This window comes from Lemur catta, chromosome 26 (genome assembly GCF_020740605.2).
Source record: "Lemur catta isolate mLemCat1 chromosome 26, mLemCat1.pri, whole genome shotgun sequence".
Taxonomy (NCBI): Eukaryota; Metazoa; Chordata; class Mammalia; order Primates; family Lemuridae; genus Lemur; species Lemur catta.
This window is the reverse complement of record NC_059153.1, coordinates 5,237,109-5,263,422: the sequence shown is the minus strand read 5'-3', so window position 1 is coordinate 5,263,422 and position 26,314 is coordinate 5,237,109. Positions and strand designations below refer to the sequence as shown.

The window sequence follows — 26,314 nt, the reverse complement described above, 5'->3', positions numbered from 1 at the left end:
AGGGTCTCCTCTCTCTTCTGTCAGATTAAATTGTCTGTTTTCCTTGCTTTCAGCAGGCCTGCCTCAAAAATTTATTTGCTGTTTTAATCTCCACGGGCTTTGAAATAAAATAACCAAGCTGTTTAGAAGGTTTATAACTGGAGTAAATTAACTCTGAGTAAAGACAACTTAAGGTTAGCTTTGTGAGTCCAGTATATGAAGGTTAGTTCCAGGACATCTTGGCATTTATTTTGGTCTGGCAAATGTCTTTTTGACTAGTTACTTACTAGCCCTTGGATGACATCCAGATAAATGCGACTTTCAGAAAAATCCTGTTTGTTATTGGAATTAGCAGGAGAAATGGCACCAAAACTCCAGATCTTTGGTTTTCCACTGAACGATTTCTTAAAAATGCAGCTCATCTTAGTAAACGTGCTACATTTTAGTTAATAACGTATACTTCTTGCAAATTCTGCAATAAATCCATCACTTTTAAAATAATGCTCTCTAATTTATAGATACTTAATAATCTATTGATTTTCAATAAATGTTTTTGATATAGACAAAAATACTAATATTCCTCTCCTTTTTACAAATAAGAAAGCTGCATCTGGAAAGTTCAGGTGACAAATCCCACGGTGGCAAAGCCAGTGATTGGCAGACAGGGGACTCAGACTCTGGTCTCTTGACACCAGGACTCTTCTGACGCCTGCTCATTCAGGCATGACAGCATGAATTGGTGGAGCAGAGCTAGCCTACAAAGGCTAAAACTAAGTTTGCCCTTAATGAATGTAAGACAACTACAACTTCATTACTTCTCAAACTGTGTATTTCTAAACGAGGACACATTTTCAACAAAATCTGTACAGTTTAAACATTTTAAATGCATTAAGTGCATTGAAGTATTCTCTGCACACCTTAACTCCTCAGCATGCCACGTGTCTGGCCAATTTTAGTCTCAAACTAGAAACAGGAAAGTCAAATTGACAAGAGAATGTTAAGCGCCGTATCAGGCACGGTGACATTGGCTATTACCTGTGAACTCACGATAACCGTGAGATCTGGGGCCACAAAAAGCTGAAAATGCTGCCTTACGACCTTCCTTGGAAACAGTTTGAGCCTTTAAGAGGATAATCCCCCATGTGTGTGGGCAATAAAGACTGGTATCAGAGACGCCCAGAGTGTGCCTCCCCATCTTCTGGAACCATCGCCTCTCTGCCTTTTACTAACCAGACTAATTAACAGCTGCTACTGATTCTTCTGACTTGTCACTAGACCTCCGATTTCAGCATAAAATATTCACTACACCTGGAAAGGTAATACGATAAATTGCTGTCAGCCATGAACACACAGCAGTGAACGAATTTCTTTGTCCTCCTTCTTCGCTACCACTAACTGCAGCAGAGAGGTTTAGAAACAAGGTGGTTTTAATTTTAAAAAAGAAGGGGATTTTGGAGCACCCCCCACCCCCCCAAAGTTGACTGAGGATGGCAGTTCCCGGCCACAGGGTTCCGATGAGCTGTGAAAGGAATCAGAGGGGAGGGCAGGGGACAGTGGGTGGGGGCAGGGGGCCATCTGTTGAAAGGGAGCAGAATAGAGGAGTGAAAACCGGAATTTGAAGGGCCAAAGACAGACTTAATAATCTTAACCAAGGCTAGCCATATTTTAAAGAGATTATGGAGTCCTGTGAAAAGATGATATTGATACCTATTACTCCTAGCAGATTAAAACATTTTTTAAATATTGCCTGCTTTACACACTCATTACAAACGCCTACTAATGAAACCACTAATGCGTCAAGATTATTTATTTATGTTTCTCAAACAAAAATGGTATTGTATCAACTCCACTGGGTACGCTTTGTCCTGTCTGATTTTCTAATTAGCAATTCTCAGCATGATTAGATGCTAAATACACAGCTGGGTAAGGCTTCAGCTGGTAGGAACCAGTAGTGCCTAATACTGACTTTTAAAAGAGAATAACAGAAGTACTCAAATACTGGATATACAACGCTGGAGGCCCGATTCAGCTGCAAGAAGTAAGGTTATCAATATAAACACTGATTATATACAATATGTGAACAAAGCTAATAGCTATGTAGTATCTGTCATCTCTGTTGAAAAGCTTTGTGGACTAGATAGAAACTAAGCCTAGCCTAAGTAGCTTATTCAGTTGAAGCCACACACAGAATATATTACACATGATTTCCATTAAACTGTAATTTAAAAAGACTTAAAATTTATTACTAAGCAACTCTAGAGGGATACGTTATACCATCTATCTTAAAACATTATCAGAAGCCCATATATGTTTTGAAAAATGAACTTTTTGCATTCAGTTGGAAATAAGCTGTACATAACCTAGCACATATCTTTTTATCTTTACCTAACATTCTTCTTCGTAACCTCTAACACTTCTAAATAGCTGAAAACAACGGAGAGTTTTCTATCTTCATAACAGAAAACTGACCCAAATTACACATCAGCATAAATTTCTACTCTTTAAATCTGTAAAGACCTAGTAAACAAGCCTCATTTGAAGTTTTATTGACAAAGCAAATTACTTAAAATGTAATTGAAATAATTGTAAGTTAAAAATGTTATAATTTTTTAAAAAATTTAACTGTACCAAAATGAAATAAAACCATGCAAAGGCTTGAAGCATTTTCCTATAATTTCAATTTTTGCCTTTTAGACAAACATTTTATAAAGTCTTAGTCACAATTTCTCTATCACAAAAAGCTGAAAGATAGAATTTTTTTAAAAAAGAAACCAAATTATGTATGTGCCTTGATGTGGTTTAAAGTTCTTTTTATTTAATAAAATTACAGTTGAAGAAAAAAAAAAATCTTTCAACAAAAATGGTAATTTGATTATATTCCCTAGGGAAAAATTCACTTTCTGTACTGTGCAAAATAAAATGAAATGATGGCTTGAAGTTTTAATAATTAGTCTTTTATAAAAGAGGTATTACTCGTCTTAATGCTATTTCTAATTATTGCTTATGGTTTAGTAGAAAATCTAAGCTTCACTAGTACATAAATTACAAAGTTGATCCTTTTCCACGCCTGTCCCTTGTCATCATCCTTTGCAAGACTTCACCTGTATGAATTATCAGACGTCTGACTTTGGTTCTCCCAACCTAACTGCGTGAGAAATGAGAATGTTTTAAGAGGAGTCTGTACTTTAATGTTCGCATAGTGCTCAAAATGTTCTCTTTCACACCATCACTGAAGTGGAAGAAACTTTAAAAGCCAGTCCGAGCCCCACCGCTGACCTGCCCACGATCGTGTCATAAAGGCAAGGTGATCTTCCCAAGTGCCATGCGCTCACCTGGCTCCCGGTGAGTGCTCTGTCAACCTTGCCAATGGTCTGACGCCACGGACGTAAGTGGATTGTTAAAGGAGAATATGAATTTAGTCTTTTATTGCCATTTATCTGCTTGGCAACAGCTAAAATTGTTCCAATGACATATGACGAGGGTTTGTGTACCCAACTCAAACAAGGAAACGTCTGATTCAGCAGCAATGATAACAGGTGGGCCTAAAACCCCAATTTTTCTACTTATCCTTTATTTGTTAGGTCATGACATCTCAGAATTCTTGGAGACTCCATCCACCCTCAAACAGTGGATTTGTTGGGGCCTCTAAACTGCTCTGTAATTAATTTCACTTGTTTCTTTCCAGGGCTTTAACAGGATCTCTTGGAAGACAACCCCATATCTGAATACCCAGCCGTGACCTTTTCTATCAATTCCATGCTAACATATTCAAATGTCCATTTGACATCTGCACTCATATAGCCACAGGTTTCTCAAATTCAATATGCCCCAAACAAAACAGTGTATCTTCCCTCAAAAACCTGTTCATCCCCCAGTCTTTCCCATCAAGGAAATGCCATCCACCAGTTGCTCAAGCAGGAAAATCGGTTCAACCCCACCCCTGTCAATTCTATCTCCCAAATGGACTTGGAATCATCTTCTCACCGTCTCGCAGCCACCAACTCACCTCTGAGCTACTGTGACAGCCACCCGACTGATCCTGTCTCCTCTCTTTCTCTCTTACAGTGCTTCCTCCTCAAAACCACCACAGCAATCCTTCCCAAAAGCAGATGCCACCATTTAAAGCACATCTAAAGCCTCAGGAGGAAATCCAAACCCTTTGCGGTGCCCAAGGCCTTGCATGATGCGACCCCTGCTCACCCCTCCAGACTCACCTGAGCCACCCTGCACGGCCCGGGGCCACCAGCTCCTCAGCCCCACTGAGCTTTCTCAGGTCCTCAGAGTGCAAGGTCCTTCCCACTCCGGATGGTGTCTGCCACCTGGGAGGGCCCTCCACTGGCTGGCCCCACCTTCTCCGGAGGCGCTACTCTTATCACCTGAGAAGTCTCCTTGTCTCTATCACTGCAACCTGGCGTTTTTTGTTGTTGTTGTTGTTGTTGTTGTTGTTTTTCCCACAGCACTTCAGCACTGCAATTATGCATCTTATTAACTTACTTACATCTTTAATATTTCCCCTATTAGACTACAAGCAGCACTGAACAAAGAAACCATGACTTGCACTGAACATTGCTAGCTCAGTGCCTGGTACCTATCAGGCACCCGATAAATCTGCGTTAAATGTATAACGAAATGGCTCGCTAGCCTTTGTGTGAGTTGCCATCTCCTTCTGATTTGCAAAACTTCTCCCTGTCACGTGTGAAAAAGTTCTACAAGGACTTTGCGGGGGGGGGGGGGGGGGGGGGGGGGGGGGGGGAAAGAAAATGTCAAGCTGGTTCAGCTGTTCCTCTCCATGGCCTGAAAAGGTAGTCAGAGGATTTAGTTAGCCTCAAGGGTTTAATAATATTTATCAAGACACCTGAGTTGCTTTTCACTGATGAAAGGTCTGGAAATTTGCAGAGTAACAACAACTGTATCTTATTTTTGCAAAATAAATTGGGTAAGTGCATCAGCTTTTAAACTTGAAATTAATAAATTTAAAACATATATATTAAGGCCCATAATATGCAGAATGCTACAGTACTGGGTATGAAAGTTGATGGGAAATAGAAGTTGGCTGACCTGAGGTATCTGCTCTCAAAGAGTTTTGCTTCCTCTTTCTTTCTGAAAGATTTAAAATTTTTTAGAACCTAGTGTTTTTCTCAAATATTTATGGAAATGAAATATTTTCAACTGCTGTACAAGATCTTTTTCTCTAAATCTAATTCAGTATAAAATAATTCAATTCAATAGACATTTATTAAGTAGTTGTTATAGCCAGTGAAGTTTATTTTTACTGTATTATATATACCGGGGGAAAAGAGAGCAGAAGAAAATCAAGGGAAGATAATATGCACACCATGGCACTAACTTTTCCCTCTTCCATTTGAACACGGTAGCTCTACCAAAAAGCCACCCTGTCAAAAGCCACCCACATGAAATACTGTCACTGTAAGTAAATGGCCACTTTCCCAGGGAGTCTCCTCTGAAGCAGACAAACATTGTAGGAAAAAAGATGCCATGCCTGTCCATCTCTCTCTTTTTCTCTCTCATGTCGCATGGCACTTTTATCTCTCACAACACTTTCTAGAATGAATGCTCTGTTAATGAACTAATGAACTGACTATATTTATAGTGACAGAATCAGAATTCTTGAGTATCCTACTAAAAGTGGTTCCTACAAATAGCAATAAATGCTGCTTTACAAAAAACATACCTTGACAAAAAGCCAAAGGCAAATGTTGGAGGTGAATGAAAATGGGAAGAGCTGAAAGATATTAGTTCTAAGGTCCTGACCTATTACGAGCAGGGCCGCACATGGACAGTCTATTTAGATCTGTATTTTAAAGCAAGAGTTGATAATTCCCCAGCATCATCTTAATTTCACAAAAGGGAACTGTAAGGTAATGAGCTATCCAGATATATAATGAAATCCAGGGCTTTTCTAGTTCTTGAAATCTAGATACATGCACATTTATTTTGGTGCATTGACACTGAAAATAATTTTCTAAAATAGAGAAAATCTGTAATTACCAGAAAAAATCTTTCTCATACAAAATATATTACATATGGAATTACAATGTATGGATCACATGGACTGCTGGAGTTTACATCAATGGTTGTCAGAGTAGACAGTCCTCCGACCATTAGCATCACCGGGAAACTTGTCACTGGGCCCATCCTAGACCTACTAAGCGGCCTACAATCACGTATGAACAAGAACATCATGGGACTCTGGTCTACAAAATACTGAGGAACGTGAAGGAGAATACAAAAGGCACAAGGGAATATATGACAAAAACACAGGAAGAAGTCAGGAGAAAGATTGGGTTGGCTGCTGAGTTTGCACCCTGCCTCTTAGAAGAAAATACCAACTTTTTTCTTTTTCTTTTTTTGATATTGCTAGGTTGGCCAGTCTAGTTCATCAGGGCATATGTGCGGAGGAGAATTTGAGTGGCGTCTCTGCTAGGAAGAAAGCCGTCTTTTATTTGCCTCGAGTTCTGCTTAAACTCGCTCAGGACTGAGCAGCACAGAACCAGAGAGTGGTCCGCACGCGACGCTACTCCTGCAATTCTTTCCACCCTAGAACAGATATTTCTGCCAGTTTCCGTGCACTTCTTCAGACCCTCCAGACATTAGGGGCCACCTGTCTCACTCAGCTGTCATCTTCCTTCTCCTTCAGTGAGAAAAAGGATGGAGGAAAGGCAGACACCAGTTTCCAGGTGGAAAGCAGAAGTGCGCACGGTCAGCTGCTCGAAAGAAAGAGGTGAAGCCACAGATACCCCTCCTCACCCCCCCACACCTCTCCCCACTGCCCTGAAACCATCACTCTATTTGCCACGTGGAAAATAAGAAGTTATCAGTGATGCAGCAATTACGGCTCATCGTAAGTTACCAGAGTTATTAATATTACAGCAACAGTAAGAGCAACAACCATCCGCACCAGCCGTTGCCATGGCGCTCCCCAACCAAACCCTCGGGGGTGACCACTGCTGTCCTCATTTTAATGAGGCTTTCTTTATCCAAGAGTCATATGAAGACCAAGATTAAAAGCCAGGACCATTGGCTGGAAAAGCCCCTGTTTTTCCACTTTGCTGCTTTGTACAATAACCTCCGACACCTGGAATGTCGGTGTAAACTATTCCCCAAACAAAACCAGGAAATGGGTGGTTTGTCTCAGCGCCACGGATGCCTCACAAGTTCACGCTCACTCCGTTGTGTCTAAAATCTGCACCCGGGAAGAGATTGGACATTAGCAGTAGCAGTTTCCATTTCAAAAGCAGAACTGTTTGGCTTGGGATGAGAGTATTTGTGAAGACTCTATCATGCCAGAAAACTAGTGCCCATGGCAATTTAACTGAAAAAAAATTGTCATCTGTAAAAATGATCACTTAATATTTCCCTTGAAACTGCCAGTGTTTGAATTAATGCCTAAAAGAGCAATTCTCTAGGGCATAAAGACTTAACAGTGTGGGGGGTTGGGAGGGGTTAAAAATCAGGCCAGGTCCCGCAATGTCAATTACAAACAAGTTTGTTTCACTCTATTTGTATATTTGGGTCTCCTATCGTATCTGGAAGTCCTTGTAAGCCCATAACGCTGGCAGATTCTGCTAACAAGCTGTTTAAAACAACAATGCTGCTTAGAAAATTAACGTTATCAGTGAACTGAACAGTGAGTTATTGATGGTTGAGTTACAGTGCCTGAGTTACTTCCCGGATAGATTCACTTAGCAAGGTAATCTGGTTTCTCACTACAAAATAAAGACGAAATACATGATCAACCTACAAAACTTCTGCAAAAATACCTGCAAGAACATTTTACATAAACGAGTTCCCACTGGGAATCTATCATTTTTGCCCAACTGTCATGTTGTGCTAAATATCTGAGCTCAGAATTAGTAGCTGCAATTAAATTACTAGCCTCTTCCAAACATTACAGTCCTCAATTTTTTGATCTCCACATAGCTAACAACATAGCATAGTATTACTATATCGATGATGACATTCTATAAAAACTATTTGTGAATGATGGTATCCACAATAAGAAACCAACTTATAGACAATATATGTTTTGACTAAGTCAAGCTTATTTAAAAACTGGCATTTTATTTATTTATTGTATTTTTCCATCATATCATATAAGGAGTTTATTTGTGCTCTAAAATAATGAAACATCAACATGCACGTTTCCACTTCATGGGTTGTGAACAACATAGAACTTGGACAGGAAAGCCTTTGGCTTTGGTGCTTCTGTTTCATGGAAAAAAACTGGCATTTTAATCAATATGGTTATAACCCCAACTCCAGCTGTAAATTTCATGAGACAACGTAACTCAGAAATGTATCTGCTACAACACTGGATCCAGCCTTTTAGCTCCAAGGACTCTGGCTCCATAAGCCTAGAAACTTCATTCGTCAGTACTGAAATCAGTTTTCAATCATCCTATGTAATAATAAGTAATGGCTTCTGTGTGAATCAGTGAATACTGAATATGGAAAGCCATGGTTTTGTTTCTGGGATTCATTTTTTTTCCCCATAACCTGACCTGCTAACAAGTGGTGAACCTAATGAATGTGTTGCTCAATCTCTCATTGTTGCCAAGACCTCCCTCTGTGAGGGAATCCTGGCAAATGGCAAAATGACAAACAGCGACTATCTCATGATCTTGTCCCTGTTCCCATGCTCTTTCTTATCTCTGTTTACCTCTTATCTGTATCTCTCCCCAGGACTGTTTCCCTAAGTTAAAAATGTGTCTTTACAACTGTGAAATGAGGATGCCCTTAAACACTCCTAGTGTGGCAATAAAGCACGCCTGAGGGACACTAAATCAGGGCCACGCCACCTCCGGACAACTTTCAGGGCAGCAGAGGCTGGGCTGACTTTCACTGGCATCCCCATTTATGTGCATACTTGGAACAGAGCAGAGACCGGTGTAGTTGAGCAGGTGCAACATTAGAGTAGCTACTTCTAATTCATTAAAATAACTTAGCCTTGGGTTTTTGGTTGCTTAACCAAATGGGATGTTATGCAGACACACGTCTGGAATACACAGATAATGGTTATAATATTAACAACATTACTGCAGTAGCTGAATCACCTATTTTTTTGACTATTTCCGTTTGATGCAGTTCATTTAATATTCAACATCTATCTAGTGCCAACCATTTTTCAGACACTCAGCACACAAAAATGAGTAAAAGTGGGGTACCCACGCTTTACGGCACCCACATTCTGGTCAGGAAGAGAGCCATGTAAAGAAAAAACAATGGTTAAGGTACAAGCTGTTAGGTGCTAGCAGAGTTCAGGACTGTCGAAGCTGACAAGTGTCAGAGGTCAACTGCCTGGTGGGCCAGACCACCTCGGCCAATGGGAAATCACCTAAAAATTACCACCTGAAACATTTTAATTTTAATAACTGACAAACTTCCTACATAAACCTGTACTATTCTGTGGTGGTATTATTGTTACTACCTTCTAATAAAATTACTAAAAGCTACAATCAATCCTTTTAGATGTTATTATTTCATTCACATTTAATATTTAAAGGACTTATTCAAATAAGAACCTCTTTACAGACCTCCTTCTTGACCAAAGTAACAATTTTTTTTTTTTTAAATTTGTATCCATGTTCTCTGTCAGCCTGCAATGACAGAGCAGACAAGCCACTACATGGATATGATCCAACTCGGACCCCTTCCCCTTAATCACACCTGTTCAGACCCAACCTTCTAGGCAGCCAAGACAGTGTGAGAACAGTGGTTCCTCCAGGCACATTTCCAACACGAATTTTACAACGATTCTATTATCCAGGCACACGCTGTGTCTTCACTCCACATTGTAATCAGAACCATTTGCATTTAGGCTGATTTTTATTACTGAACCTCCAAAGCATAAGTCAGAGTCCATCTGATTTCATTTGACTCTCATATGAAGCCCCCACAGTCTTTGAGATGGCAAATAAATAAGATCGCGAGACCACTGTCTCTGCATGCTTTTTTTTTTCTTTTTGGTTTATTTGCACATATTTTATTCCTCCTTTTAAAAAAATGTTTATTTCAAAATATTGGAGGGTACAAGTGTTCTTGTTACATGGATAAAACGTATTATGCTAAAGTTGGAGCTTTCAGTGTCTGCATGGTTTTTGTGCACAGTTGTGTCTACATGACTAGAATGAGTGACAAGGGATGCAAGGCATCTTGACAAAATACCTAACCAAGAGCAAAACAGTCCACATTACATCTGGCTTTGCGACACACTATCTGTGTGGCCTGGGATGAGATCTATCTACCATGTGAGAGAGAAATGAATGGACTATTCGCTATGTCTAGGTTATGTATTTTAAAGGAAAGAATAAATAAAATGGAGCTGAACTAGATGTTCTCTATAAAGTTTCTGTAGCCTGAAACATTATGAAAGCTTCTAAAAAATGTCTTTTCTCTATTTCTTTCATCCTGAGTTGTGAAATTCAAATCCCACTGTCAAATCACCTCTAGACATCTGGAAAACTTAATCCATTCTAATGTAAGACACCAAGACAATTAACAATTAAGCTGTTATTAGTGAATCATGTGCTCTAAGCAGCTACTTGCTGGGCTCCCTTGTTTTAGTGCCACAACCGTGATCTGTATATAATACAGGCATTTGAGAAACTCATTAAACCTTCGAACCATGAAGTATAGTTTATTATCTCAGATAAATCCACTAGAAAAATCTCGATAGGAACACATGTGTTCCTAAGCATATAACACTTCACCAGAGTAAGGAATATCTAAAAGGATAAGGCATTATAATTCTTCAAATTACTCCCTATTCAAGAACTATAGAAGGCACACCGAAATGAAAATAGCCCTTCACACTTACAATCTAACAGACGTTCAATGATAATAATGTACTTACCTATGTCCAGGTATTACATATAACACGTGCACGTGCCATATGTGTGTGTGACCCAATTGGCGCAAAGCAACTGTTGCAAATAAAAAGCATACTTGCAAAATAATCACTACAGAAAGCCCAAAGAGAAAAAACAAATAGGAAAGCCCAGAAAGAAGATTAAGCCGGTGTCAAAGGAGAGATTACGGCAAATCAGTAAACATTCTGAGTAACACCTTACGTGGAGCTCCAGAAACCATTAAAAAGATGTTTTTAAAATAAAACAAAATAGTGACACTACTTAGGACATCAGTGGGCACAGGGATCCATGGGAGACAGTTTGGATCGTAGGAAAAAAAAATTCACATATGTTATGCATCTTATTGAAGGGAGCAGGATAGGAAAAAAAGGTATGACATACTACTGTATACTTAGACTGTGTCATTCAAGTCGCTGTAACTCAAGAAAAATGTACAGGAACTGGAGGGAAAGAAAAGGCAATCAGAACATTCCTTTTCATCACTGACTCAGGCTTCAATCAGGTGACTGAGGAGGAGATGTGGCACTCGGAAAACAAGCGAGGCCGGCAGAAGGCAGTGCTACCCCTGGGAACGGATGAAGACGTGGAGAGAACAACGCTGATTTACATAATATTACAAATGACTCGCGTAAGGTAAGGACAGACTGGCTTACCAAATATTTTAGAAGCTGCTTCTAACATCTGATCGTGGCTACCTTTAGGAAGGAGAGTAATATATTACAAGGTGACTCTGGAAGAGAATATTTAAGCACTCGCAATGAGCTTGGACAAATTCAGGAATGGCTGAGATAAGCTGAGATTAATCCGTATCTGTTACAGTCGATGTCAGGGAGGACAACCGTGCCCTTACGGCCTCTAGCGGCTGCACTGACCTGAAATGCCACAGTGTACAGGCCATCAGTCTGGCCACTTCTGTCTCTCCATGCCACATGGCATACGTCAGGGTGCTGGTTCCTAAATATAAATCTAACGTCTGTATTAGAACAGTCTACGATCATTTATTTCCAATCACCTTATTGCCTCATGAGAAAAGTTGGCCCTGTGATTGTTCTCAACTGATACCTACGTGAGAAAATCTGGATTTACCCTTCATCAAGGCTTTGACAGAATTTTTAGTGCACAGTGACAGAGCTAGAAATAAATGAACGATGGAGCAGAGTTGTTGTGAGTGGCTAATTTCAGAGGTAACAGCAAAAACGGTTTGAATAGAGAAAATCCTACACCAAGCCCTAAGCTTCTTGGTAAATGGCATCAGAGGTTGGGGTTACGCTGCAAAAATTAACCTGAGTGTAGGAAACCCACTACAGTAACAGATACCTTATGACTTCTGCTAGTCTGAGATACCTCATTCAAAAAACAAAAAAAAAAAACCTAGGTTAGAGCACAGAACACTAAGGGATTCACTGATGGCTCAACCAGCAAAAAAAAAAAAAAAAAAATTTAGGTTTGACTCAGAGAACAGACAGATTCTCTTAAAGGGCCATTAATTCCATGTTTGAAAAGAAACTGCAACAGGACACGCTTTCTGTAGAGCGACTGCATTTGCGTACTAAATTACATTGCTCACTAAACTAGCTGGCACCCTACTTTGATCGGAGTTACCACCTCATTTCCATTGTTGGACATTAACTTTCTAGTAGTCAAGACTTCCCAAAGAACCTCTATTTACTTGGTTTACAGTTATTTGAGTTCACTGAACTTAACCTAAACATAGACACCTGTGATTTTGCTACTTGGGATAGAATATAGGGGATGCTGTTTAATGAAGAGCAAAATCACACTCATTAAAACTAGCCAGCTAACTGTATTCTCCTCACATGCTATAGCTATTACTGCTTAATCACAAATCTAGGCCGGGTGTGGTGGCTCACGCCTGTAATCCTAGCACTCTGGGAGGCCGAGGCGGGTGGATCGCTCGAGGTCAGGAGTTCGAGACCAGCCTGAGCAAGAGCGAGATCCTGTCTCTACTAAAAATAGAAAGAAATTATCTGGACAACTAAAAATATATATAGAAAAAATTAGCCGGGCATGGTGGCGCGTGCCTGTAGTCCCAGCTACTCGGGAGGCTGAGGCAGGAGGATCGCTTGAGCCCAAGAGTTGGAGGTTGCTGTGAGGTTGCTGACGCCACGGCACTCACTCTAGCCCGGGCAACAGAGCGAGACTCTGTCTCAAAAAAAAAAAAAAAAATCACAAATCTACTTCCCAGCCAGTCTACAGACCATACGGGAAAGGGGCCTTGTGGCATTACAGAAATGCTCATTCAAAGCAAGAATGTGTTCCAGGGAAGTGGCAAGGCCACAGATAAAGGGCTCTTGGTGGGCTCTGTGTCCCAACTGCTTTTTAGAGTACTGTTAGTTATTGACCTACAACCAATCTGATCTCTTCCAAAAATCACAATTGACCTTCACAGTTTAGAAAAATGACTGAGGAGTTCAGCAAACCTTACTTCTGGCAGCGGGCCGGCCGGCTTGGTCAGGATCCCCCCCACGTACACGACGTTGGGCAGGGTGGGCCGGGGGAACTCGAGCGCCACGTCGGTGCACAGCATCCACAGGCTGGACCCGTGGACCAGGTCGTACATGGACCTCTCGGGCAGCAGGTTGTGCTTTTGCATTATCCTCTCGTATTTGGGAAGGACCAGAAAGCTGACCCCTAATCTGGAAATGAGGTAAACGCCAGTGTTTTTCATCCTTTGCAGCAGGGTCATGCGGTCCGTGAGCAGCGAGTTAAACTCCGGGACGTAGGCCAGCGGGGCAGGGGCCCCCACCTCCGCAGGGTACCAAAGGCCGGTGGAAAATACGGCATATTTGACCCCCAGAACATGAGCTAGCACAAATCCGCACATGTCGTTAGGGTCCACCAGCAGCAGGTCAAACTTCTCCTTCTTCAGGCTCCGGATCAGGGCACGGTTGCCGACCATCATGTCACAGTTCTGCGTGTAGTGATCCAGGATGTCAAACAGCTCGATGGCCGTCAGCCGCCCGGAGAAGATATTCCGCATTTTGGACTGCAGGAAAGCGTCCGAGGTGCTACTGTTGAAGATCCCCGGGTAGCGCTGGAGGCTGTAGTGGTGGGACGGGGCGATGTCCCTGCCTTCCGAGAGCAGGAACACTGCGCGGTGGCCTCTCTCGTGCAGGGCTGAGGCCAGCGTCTTGAAAATGTATATGTGGCTTTCGAACATGATCGGCGGCACGATGATGATTTTGGCGGCCTTCGCCATCCCGACCGCACTCCACAGGAGCATGAAACAGGAAGTGTAAGCCTTCATCGCTGCAATGACAACCAGAAAGCCACTTAGAACAGAATACCACGCTGACCACTCACAACAGTCACGCAGGTCTTGTTCCAAAATACACGATGACCTGCTACGTCGTCTAAAAAGCATCGCTTTTAAAATTACCCTAACATGTGTTGGCATTACCTCTTTGCTTTCGAAAGATCAGTCATTTGAGTATAGAATTGGAAGCAAAGTTGATACGAACTGAAATATATTAAAAATGGATCTGTTTCAGAGCATCAGTAAACTAGATTTTTAAAAACTGGAAATAAAACTTCTATAAGGTTGAATGACAGATAATATCTTTTCTTTCAATAATATCTATGAAACATCTGGTTATCTTCTAATTGAATGTCAATGTTAATCCTAGGAAGAAGATCCTAGGATTTTTGATTTCCAGGTACATCAGCATGTGTGTCTCTCATTTAAATCATCATATTTGAGCTGTTACCTTTCCAGTTAATCCTAAGGTACACCAAAGAACGATTGTTTTAGCAAACAATTCTTTTAAGTGGAACTTCAGTCGTTCTGTAGATAAGATTTTTTTTCCAGAGGAAAAAATAATCTTTAACATGTATTCTCCCTTTACCTAAATACCATAGGTATACTGGCAGTTGATATTTATGTAATTTATATCAATTTGCTAATGCATTCCAGGGCACAACCTAGAAGAGAAACTTTTAATAGAAAAGTTCCAGAGGGTTAAATGTATCTCAGTAAACGCTTATTGAAAGGGAGACTGATGAGTCACCGTGTCCCAGATGAGACTTGCTATGCTGCACCTGTCACTCAGGGCCAAATGGCAAATCAGATGATAACTGTACACTTGAAGGCTGATACTTCTCCTACCCCTTCATGTTAGCAGAGTATGTTTAACAGTTAAAGTCATTACAGTGTGTAAACAGCCCCTAGTCCACTCAGTATAACTAATACTTAAACTGTAAACTAGACCCCAAATGGAGAAAAGATCTAAACAACTGCCCATGCAAACTGGGCATTTTTATTTCAAGGAACATCTCAGAATAGATTTACATCTACATCACCAACTCACTACCTACTTTTACTCATTATCATGTATTAGCCATCCTATCTGCACACATTCTACCATCTAAATACAGATGTAACAACTACACCTTCTCAGCATTCAAATATTTTAAGCAGCCTAAAGAGATCAATAGCAGACAAAATGATTTCTACCAACATCCAGACTGAACTATAAAATACATATACCAGATGCGTTTTTCCTCTCCTACTCCAAGTTTCAAAGTATTTCTAGATAAACTGAAATAATACCATCAAGAATAAATAAAAGTAACGCACATCATAAACATATAGTTAAATGCTGCCTGCATCATTACAAGGGCTTTAAAAATAAATAAATTTGGAGAAGACTCTGTTTCTGTAGCAAAGTTTACTCTATAATTACAAGGTCAATGAAGGAAGAAAATTAAGCAGCCAATCTTGGAAAAAACCTTCCAAGCCTTTATTCTACTGTTCTACCTCACCTACATGGCTCTCCCATGTTGCCTCCTTACAATGCTGAAGAAGAAAAAATTAGGGATTGTACATGGACATGGTATGAATTCCAGGCAGAAGATTTATGCAGAAACAAACATTCCAGCACCGATGGCCCACGGCGGCCACTGCTTGCCTAGGTGACAAGATACACTTAATAATGGCTCAATGGTAGACAACTGCTCTCCCCACTGGGTTTCGGGTCTAGTTGAGAAGACAGTGGGGCCCTTTGTTCACAGTTCCTCACATGGTGACACTATGATGGGGTTGGCTGGGACTCTAAGTGCAGTACCACCCAAGCAATCAACAAAATCATGAATCCCCCCTCACCCATGGCTTTCAAACCCAGAAGGCTGGTGACAACTTAAGAATTCCCCTACTGATTTTATTATTTAACATAACTGTCAATGTTCTATCTAAATGTAATAGGAAATAAATGAGGTGTGAAGACTAGAAAGCAGTAAACAAAATTAAGATTTGGTGCATGCCTGTAGTCCCAGCTACTCGGGAGGCTGAGGCAGGAGGATCGCTTGAGCCCAGGAGTCTGAGGTTGCTGTGAGCGAGGCTGAGGCCACGGCACTCTGGCCTGGGCGACAGAGTGAGACTCCGTCTCAAAAAAAAAAAAAAAAAAAGTTACTGAGGATAAGATTTTCTTCATGGAAAACTCTGATGAATCAGCTAAAATCAAGGCAAACTACTACGAAAGGTCAGATGATTCTTAGTTACCACCCACACACATACACACACACACACACACACACACACACACACACACTCTCTCGCAGCCCAAAAGCTTTAATCAATGGAGTATTATTCAGCTCTAAAAGAAGAAATGAGCCATCAAGCCATGAAAAGACATGGAGAAACCTTGAATGCATATTACTAAGTGAAAGAAGACAATCTGAAAAGTCTCGTGCTGTCTGATTCCAACTGAATGATTAAGTCTGGGAAAGGCAAAAATATGGAGACAGGAGAAAGATTCGTGGTTGCCAGGGGTTAGGGGTGAAGGAAAGATGAACAGGTAAAGCACAGAGCAGCTTCAGGACGGTGAAACGACTCTGTATGGTACTGTAATAGTGGGTGCATGTGGTTGTACCTTTGTCCAAACCCGTTAAGCGTACAGCACCGTGGGTGAACCCTCTTATACACTATGGGATTTGAGTGAGAATGACGTGTCAGTGTAGACTCACTGACTGTAACCGCTCTGCAGCAGGTGGTTCTTGTGGGGGCCAGGAGTAAATGGGAAATCTCTGTACATTTTGCTCAATTTTGCTGTGTACTCAAAACTGTTCTAAAAAATAAAGTTTATTAACTTTTTTCAAATAAGGTCTTTATGCAAGCAGCCCATAATATTTATCTTATAGTTTATTATATAGTTATTTTAGTTTTATTATGATTTATTGTAATTAGATAATATAGTTAGCTATAATATGTAATAATATAATTACGTTATTATAATAGCCCACAATACTATTTATATTTAAAGCAACCTAAAATAAAACTTAATAAAATAAACTAGGCAATAAAAATATGTGGATGAATCAATGCACCACAAACAAATACAATGGCAAATGATATCCTAGAAAAACAACCTGAAACACACATAATAGATATTTAACTTCCATAAACATTCTCCTGAATTCATCAGTGCAGGAAAGGATTGTTACTAATTGCAAACTTTGAAGATATGTTAAATTCCCAGTAACGGGGGATTGGTTAAATTGTCATTCACTGATACAATGCAGGCACTAAATAATCTTGTAAGAAGAATATGGCATAGGAAGACATTCAAGATTCACTACTGACTAAAAATTAAGATAACTAAACATTATATGAAGCATGTACCACTTTGCAAAAGAGATATATGTATACATACATAGGAGCAGTAAACCAAAATAACAACGTATTTCTCTGGGTAGCATGAATTATAAGGAATTTTAACTTTTTCCTACTGGGTATTTACAAAGTAATCCACAGTGGGCATGTGTCACTCCTATGAAATAAAAATGACAAATATAATTTTAAAGTAAGATACGATGAAGAAGTATCTCATTCACAATAACAATAAAGTATATAACATGCCTTTTAAATTACCAAAACAGGATATTTGTTGGCTATACTAACAAGTATGACCAGACATTTTGTCAAGATATATACATAAGAATAATTCCTAAATGTATAGAAATACTATTTTATTTTAATGAAAGACAATATTCTAAAAAAGTCAGTCCTCCCCATATTAGAAATAGTTTGAATGAATTTCTTTCCAATCCCACTGGATGGTTTGTTTTGTTTGAAATTTAAATCGGATTATACTCACATTCACTTAGAATTGTATACACAAGAAGAAGCAATACATTTTTGACAAAGAAACAGTAATAATTTAGGACATCCATGTAAATATTAAAACATATATTGAAGGCACAGTAATTGGAAACTATGGAACTAGCCCAAGAATACTAAATCAAATCAATACCGCAGAGAAAGAAGCCTGTAAGAATTCCTTGAATAAATATAAACATAATACGGGATGAAGGAAGTACCAAATAGATGAGGAAGGAACAACTTACTCAATATTCAGTGTTAAAAATTGGCTCTATATTTGAAAAATAAAATCACTAAATTTTTACCATAGACTATCTCCAAAGTAAATCAAATAGCATAGTGGTAAATGTTTTCTAAATAAAGCCATTAAAAGTGTTGAGCTTTAAATAATTATCTGGAAAGAGAAAAAAATAGGTATAAAGTAAAGAAAAAAATCACCTTTACAAATATTAGATTTGGTTACATAATCATTAAATATTTTTGAAATGTTTAGAACACCTGGAGCATAGTTTCCAGTTCAAGATGGCGGATTGAACAAGCATGGCTCCATTACTTCCCTCCCAAAGCTCTGCTGGAAATTTGAGTAAAGAATAAAAAATGGGGCTGGGCGTGAGGGCTCATGTCTATAGTCCTAGCACTTTTGGAGACCAAGGCAAGAGGATCACTTGAGGCCAGACTGGAAAACCTTGTCTCTACAAAAAAATTAAAAGTTGGATGGGTGCAGTGGCACGCACCCATAGTCCCAGCTACTGAGGAGGCTGAGGCAGGAGGATCCCTTGAGCCCAGGAGTTCAAGGCTGCAATGAGCTGTGATGATACCACTGCACTCCAGCCTGCATGACAGAGTTAAAACCCAGTCTCAAACAAACAAACAAACAAACAAATAAATAAATAGCATATAAAAAGGAATAAATACATAATAGTTCTGAGTATTGGTATGAGAAAACAAGGTATTGGCAGGACTACAGCTGCATGATTGAACAAATGAACAAATTAGATTTTTCTTTTATACAACTGGCATGGATGTTATTTTTAATGATAATGCTCAGCCCTTGCAAAGGCATAACACAGTCGTAAGTAGCTGGTGAAAATGTAAATTGGCGCAAATGCTCTAAAATACAACTGGAACGTTACTTTACATTTACGAAACTACTCCAAATTCAAATACCAACACATATGTACAAACATATTCGCTGCATAAATTTCCAACAGCAAACAGCCAGGAACAACTAAGAATCCAACAGGTGAAGATTAATCAAATGAAGTATAGTATATTTTACAAAGGAATATTACCATAGAACCATCAAAAATGTTTTCAAAAGAATTTTAATGAGAAAATACTTGTAGCATAATACTAAGAAAATAAAAGGCAAATTATGTATATAATATACACATATGTATATATAAAATGATTATAATGACAACAAAGTAAATATCGATCAGTAGTAAATCAGGATTGTCAACTTGAAGGGCTTTCTTTCTCTGCTGATATTTTTTCTGGATTTTTGAAAATTCCTACCAAAAGTATGTAATTTTTGCAGCACACCCATTCAGCCGGTGAACCCCGTGAGTGGGGGCCTTACTCCCACTCTCCCTTTGGAGTAAAACATCAGTCCCTACTTGCTGGTCTCCACGTACCCCCCAAATGATCACAGTCAGCCCTGGGCACCCCCACAACTCTCCTGAGCCCTCGTGAAGGGCACTAACACTTCCCTCTGTTCATGCCAATCAATGCCCTTTCCCAGCACGTATCTGACTGGACTCCTCTGTAACACCAGACAGGACTGACGCCCCCTTCCTCTGAATTCTCTCTTGGCTGCTACTGTTTTACTGTGCTTCACTGCCAAAATCTTGAAGAAAATCCAGAATTTCAAGAATCTACACAAATTCATTTTTGCGCATCAATCCATCCTTTATATTCAAAACCATTTCTATGCCTGTATTCAAGACAAGAAACCAAGAAAATTTTAATAGGTGTGCCCACTCACCACAGGGAAGTCATTTGGCATTTAAATGTGAATTAATTTGGGCAAAGTAACAAGAATATCAGGATATTAGGGTGGCGCTTTACTTAAATGTTGCACATGCAAAACACTCATAGGTAAAAGTGATTCCTCCAAGGCCAAAGGAAGAGAGCTTTTTGTTTGTTTGTTTTGTTTTTCTGGTTTTGTTTTTTGAGACAGAGTCTCGCTCTGTCGCCCTGGCTAGAGTGCAATGGCATCATCACAGTTCACTGCAACCTCAAACTCCTGGGCTCAAGCCATCGTCCTATCTCAGCCTCTGGGTAGCTGGGACTACAGGCATGCGCCACCATGCCCGGCTAAGTTTTCTATTTTTTGTAGAGACAGGGTCTTGCCTTTATTCAGGCTGGTCTCAAACTCCTGACCCTCAAGTGATCCTCCTTCCTCGGCCTCCCAGAGTGCTGGGATTACAGGCGTGAGCCACCCTACTTGGCCCAAAGAAGACTTTTAAACCCTTAGAGCCCCAGAAAAAGAAATTAGATTAGCCACGTTGCTCCTGTGCATACATATCAATGATTCACATATGCTGAAATTTGATACAGGAACACCCCAATATGCCCAAAAAAAGCGGGGCGGGGGGACTACCTTTGGCCACCACCTGACAGGATCATTCTCTGGTTTTTCCTGTTTAAGGTCAGATCATTAATAATCCTGAACTGGAAAGCATTCATAAGGATGAGCCACATAGGGAAAAAATGACAAGCACATACAACATAAACTAGTACAAATGTTTTTGATAGTCTATCATCCCGGCAGCTCAGCAATTCATCATCAGTCGTTTTAAAAAAGAATAAATCAAAATGTTTTCGCAGTAAAGGAGAAACAAAATAAGGGCTAATGGGAAATGGAAAATCATGTCTGTATACGGCGAATCGGGCCATTTAAAAAAACAAAGGGGACGATTTAGTCCAAAGTGGATTATGTGGTCTGCCGAGCTCAATGGATGAGGTTCTCAGTACTTTTAAGTTCCCCTAGCATGTAGTAGTATGTGGGCTACAACAACATGAGCAAATGTACCAATCACAATTGCCACCAGAGGTCAACTTTGGTACTCTACCAAATATTGTTAGAGAAACTTCATCTCACTTCAAAGCACCTTCTACAAGTAAGCCTTGGAAAATGCCATCCAGCCATATAAAAAATAAATATAAATCCAGCAAGATAAATACTGATCGGGCATCATTACTAGAGCTTTTAAGTAAGTTTTACTTTAGAAATCTATTCCTCTATATTCCCCTAGTGTAACCTAAGGTCCACTAAAGTGGGGACTTTAGCAAACTTTGGTGACTGTTTTATTCCCATGGCCTGACCATGTAGTCCGTGTGCAATAAATATTTCCTGAGTGACGGACTGCAACTGCCATCCTGCACCAGGGTGTGCAGACGGACCACGTGCACCTTCACCAACAGCCCTGTCTTCTGCATTTAATTTCAAATGAATGAACCTTCTAATTACATCAGTTGCTCTACCTTTGAACAAAATTATAAATCAAAAGCGTTTGCCTGAGACTCCGAAGTTCCATGCACACCCTGACTACAGACAAAATTTCTGGGGTAATGGGCACTGCAGCTGGAGGAAGAAGGTAGCAAGTCAAAGTCAGATTTCACTACAGCTTTTCCTTGAATCTGGGCTCTGTTTCCATCTTGTTAGATAACTTACACATTCATAGCAACGTTCTAAATGGACCAAGAGAACTGCCGTTATAATCAATAACTACCAGACTATGAAAGGAAACGAGAACTTGTAGGAGGCCGTGCATGGGCACATGGGCAACAGCTGTGGCCTCTGTCGCCCAGTAATGGAATCCTCAACTGTACTTTGGCCCACAGCCAAGAATACGAAAGACCACCTTTCTCAACCTCTCTAACAGCTAGTGTTACTCATATAAATAAGTTCTACTAAATGAGAGGGAAGCAGAAGGGCCGTGTGTAACTTCTAATTCATGCCCTTGAAGGTTCACCGTTCACCTGCCTGAAGGCTGGAATGAGGACATGGTAATGATTAACCCTGGCCCACGCGGGCAGCGGAATAAGCCAGGAAAGATGGAACAACAAAGACACGGGGGTCCCGACACTGTGGGACCAGAATACTGGCCCTGCTTGTCTATGCTCCAACTACCTTTTCCAAGCCACTGTATTGTGAGTCTCTGCTGACAGCACCACAGTCACTTAACCATCCTGTGGTTTTCCTAGAATTGAGGGGAGTGTTCCCATGATGTGAAACTTCCAGTGCTGTAACTGGGCAAGTCTTGGGCAAACTGGGACACGTGCCATCCTATAGTCTGACCCTGTCTCCTAACATACAACTGTCAATAAACAGCAGCTGTTTTTAATCACTATGTGTCCCCCCCCCCATTATAGGCTTTATAAGCATTATCTCATTTTACATTGAGATCATACAAAGGCAAGAACAGTTGTCCCCATTTTACAGATAATGAGGATAAGGCTGAGAGGATAAAAAATTTGGAAATAATCAACAGAGAGAATAGACAACCTACGGAATGAGAGAAAATATTCACAAGCTATACATCTGATAAAGGGCTAATAACCAGGATCTACAAAGAACTCAAGCAAATCACCAAGAAAAAAATCAATCAAACACCACCATTAAAAAGTGGGCAAAAGACATGAACAGAAGCTTCTCAAAAGAAGACAAATGGACATATGAAAAAATGCTCAACATCACTAATCATCAGGGAAATGCAAATTAAAACCACAATGAGATATCACCTTACCCCAGTCAGAATGGCTTTTATTAAAAAGTCCAAAAACAACAGACGCTGGTGTGGATGCAGAGAGAAAGGAACACTTTTACCCTGTTGGTGGGACTGCAAATTAGTGCAACCTCTATGGAAAACACCACGGAGGTTCCTCAAAGACCCACCATTTGATCCAGCAATCCCACTACTGGGTATTTACCCAAAGGAAAAGAAGTCAGTTTATCAAAAAGAGACCTGTACAATTCACAATTGCAAAGATATGGAATAAACCCAAATGCCCATCAATTCATGAGTGGATGAATAAAATGTGGTGTATGTATACCATGGAGTACTACTCAGCCATGAAGGATGACTTAATGCCTTTTGCAACAATCTGGATGGAACTGGAGACCATTATCCTAAGGGAAGTATCTAAAGAATAGGAAAACAAACACCACATGTACTCACTATTAAATTGGAACTAACTAATGAGCACACATGTGCACAGAGGGAAGTAAAACTCATTAGAAATCAAGCAAGAGGGGAGTGGGAAGGAGGAGATAGAAGAAAAACCTACCTAACAGGTACAATGACTACTCAAGCGTTACAAGAATGATCCATGTAACCAAAAACATTTTTACCCCCATAGTACTTAGAAAAAGTAAAATTTGACAAAGATGTCTAAATTAATACACTTTTATTCCATCATAGGAAGAGAAAAAAAGGTAAAAAATATTGTAACTGTGGGCATACTAGGGGAAAACTCAGTTTTATGGCTACAAAATAGCCCATATTTTAAGCATTTCTCTTTCACCTCTAGGCAATACCTGGTGTTCTGAAGTTATTTATGACGGGCTATTTGCAAGTAGACCACTAAAAGCAAGGAATTCCTTAAAATTACATTGTAGAATGGGAATATCTTGATTTGAGGCGTGAGAAGAGATAATTTAGAAAATTAAGGCCACTTGTTGGTTAACATGCCCACCTCCAAAAGAAAAATTGCCTAGCACCTTTAACTAATTAAGAGTGCAATCTGGGTGAAAACCTTACACTGGGAGAAAAACTTAGGGTGGTTGTCAGCCGGTAATAAAGATAGGTAACCCTAGATATTTTAAATCCACCAATTTACTAAATCAATGGTTTTGATTCATTCAGAAAAATTGAAGAAACATATTTATCTGTATGGGAGTGCACAGCTTAACTGCAGAAATAAAACTGAAAACCGCTGACTGCAAAGGAAAAAAAAAATTTGGTTCAATTTCACAAATTTGACAACATATGTTAATCCAAAGCACCCTGTCAGAAGTTTTTGGTCAAAATTTCTAAATCACTTTTGCTTTTAAAATATTGTTTTGTCTACGAAAATCATTTGAAAGGGCGTGATGAAAAATATCCTATTACTAATATTACATATCTTGTACTAACATATCACTTTATGGAAAATAAGATTGATAGAAATCTCTAGAAGTATCACACTGGCAGGCTTTTCTTTATACACATGAAATATTAAAAGGAATACATCATTAACAATACCATTCAAAAAATTCATTTTGCACCTGGGACTTTGAAGCGTGCCAAGTGGTATACAGAGAGACCTCTTGCAGGAGTGGTCAGAGAGAACGCTGCTGCTGCTGCTGTAGCAATTCCAAGCTACCTGCACCTGCCACTTCGTCCGCACTGCGAGTAGCTGCAGTTACCTCTTTCCAGACATCGGTAGTGCAGGTGGTGAAGCCGTAATGGGAAACTCAACCCTATCTGCTTATCAGTGACAGCTGGCTCAGACCCACCTGGGGAGTTTCTCTGCAATCATCAGGTGGGAAGGCAAGATAAAAACAAAAATGTAGAGAGGAAAGGACAAAAATGGGATGATATGGGTATCAACAGACATTGCACTCAATACTTTACATATACGATGTACCCAGTTAAATGCTTGATGATGGTGATTAAATTGAACTATTTAAAACAAGAATTGGATCACCTAATGTAGTGATTCTCAAATTTTAGCGTCCAGAAAAATCACCTTGGATGCTTACTAAAAATTCAGACTCTTGGGTTTCTCCCCAGACTCTACAACAGCCTGTCCGCTGAAGAGACCCTGGAATCTGCATTTTCAGGAAGCAGCCTCTGGAGGTGTTTGTGCGATTCTCCCACTAGACTGACAGCTCAGGATCTAGTACCTGCTACTTATGTGCAGTAACAGAAATACAGGTGAGGAAATGAAGTCAATGTGGGTCTAAAATATCAAGACCTGAATTGGAGCTCAATTGTCCTGGGAATTCAGAAAAGCGTAACGCACAGCCGCAGATCCCAAGCAACTGAGAATAAAGAACTAAACAATCCCAGATAATTTCATTTTAATTTCTAGTTACAAATTACCTGGTCTCTCAGGAGCACACGAACACAGTTTGAGTACTTAATAAGGAGTAAAAAGGCATGGTAGATCCTTTCATTTCCATTGTTTAATAATCAACTTCCTCATTATCACTTAATTATACAAATTATAAGCTAATTTGAAATCTGTATTAGTGTTACTAATATATTTAGATTAGATCATTAAAACCAATCATCGATGCGTATTTAAAATTTTGCTTTTTTGGATATGTACCATCTTTGGTAACCTAAGACTGTCTTTTCAGTTAGCTCACATTTCAAGTAGTTCAAATTATGAACATATTTTAAATGACTTATAATAAGAGGAAACATAAAAATGACTACGGCATGCATCTATGGATCCCCAAATCAGTAGCCTTTGTAACTTAGGCCGAGTCATTTAATTTCTCTGTGCCAAGTTTTCTTCACCTGCCAGGTGAGACTATCAAATTAAGCGATCTCGAATACCTCTTACTATTCTAAAACTTACTGAAAAAAGGGTTTAAGAATAGGTTTAATGAGATTGATATGATTTGGTTCGTGAAAGCAGTTAAGACCAGATCAATGGATACTAAGGGGAAAAATTAAAAGAAACAGAGTTCACCTGGATTTTAAACTTCAGGTTACAGAGAATGTTCAATGTGAAGACAAATTTCATAGAGATCCTGTTAAAATACAAGTCGTGATTCAGTAGATCTAAGGTGGGGCCTCAGGTTATGTATTTCGGAAACGGGCTCTCCAGGGGATGTGGTGAAAGCCCCTTTTATGAATTAATAAAGGGTCGAAAGGTGGGAACTGCGGGAGGGGAAATATACACACGTAACCAGCCGCTGCCCCCAGCCTGCCTTCCTGTACCTGCTCACCCTCAGCAGTCTCATAGCTGACAGCCATGAAGAGTCTTGGCTTCCTTCATTGCTCCCACAGATAACACCACCCCTGTGCGACCCAAGGCTAGTTTCTGAGAGCTCTTTCAGGCCCTGCATTCCAGCGGAAGAGCTGATCCCCCAGACCAGTGGCCCAGGCCAAGGGACTGACTCCCCTGGTCTTGCGACCCCTCTAAAAACTGACTCAGCAAAGAAGACAGTCTCTACAGCCCTACGGTTCTGCCCCGAACCCGGCCTGTTAGCAGACCCAATTGCCTAGCCTTTCGCCTGCCAAACTGTTTTTAACACCCCTTTTCCCCAAATTCTCAGGGGGAGGATGTTAGAATTTCCTCCTGTCTCCTTGCCTGGCACTCAACT

The 26,314-nt window shown here is 40.1% G+C and overlaps 1 protein-coding gene across 1 annotated transcript in view; it reads right to left on the bottom strand.

The window, feature by feature from the left end:
- Positions 1–14,243, bottom strand: part of UGT8 (UDP glycosyltransferase 8) — a 49,685-nt gene extending 35,442 nt beyond the window's left edge. Inside the window, exon 1 of the mRNA XM_045537366.1 lies at positions 13,315–14,243. Coding sequence (XP_045393322.1) covers positions 13,315–14,136 — 822 coding nt within the window. The 5' untranslated portion in view covers positions 14,137–14,243. The remainder of the gene's footprint in view (positions 1–13,314) is intronic.
- Positions 14,244–26,314: the final 12,071 nt, after the last annotated feature.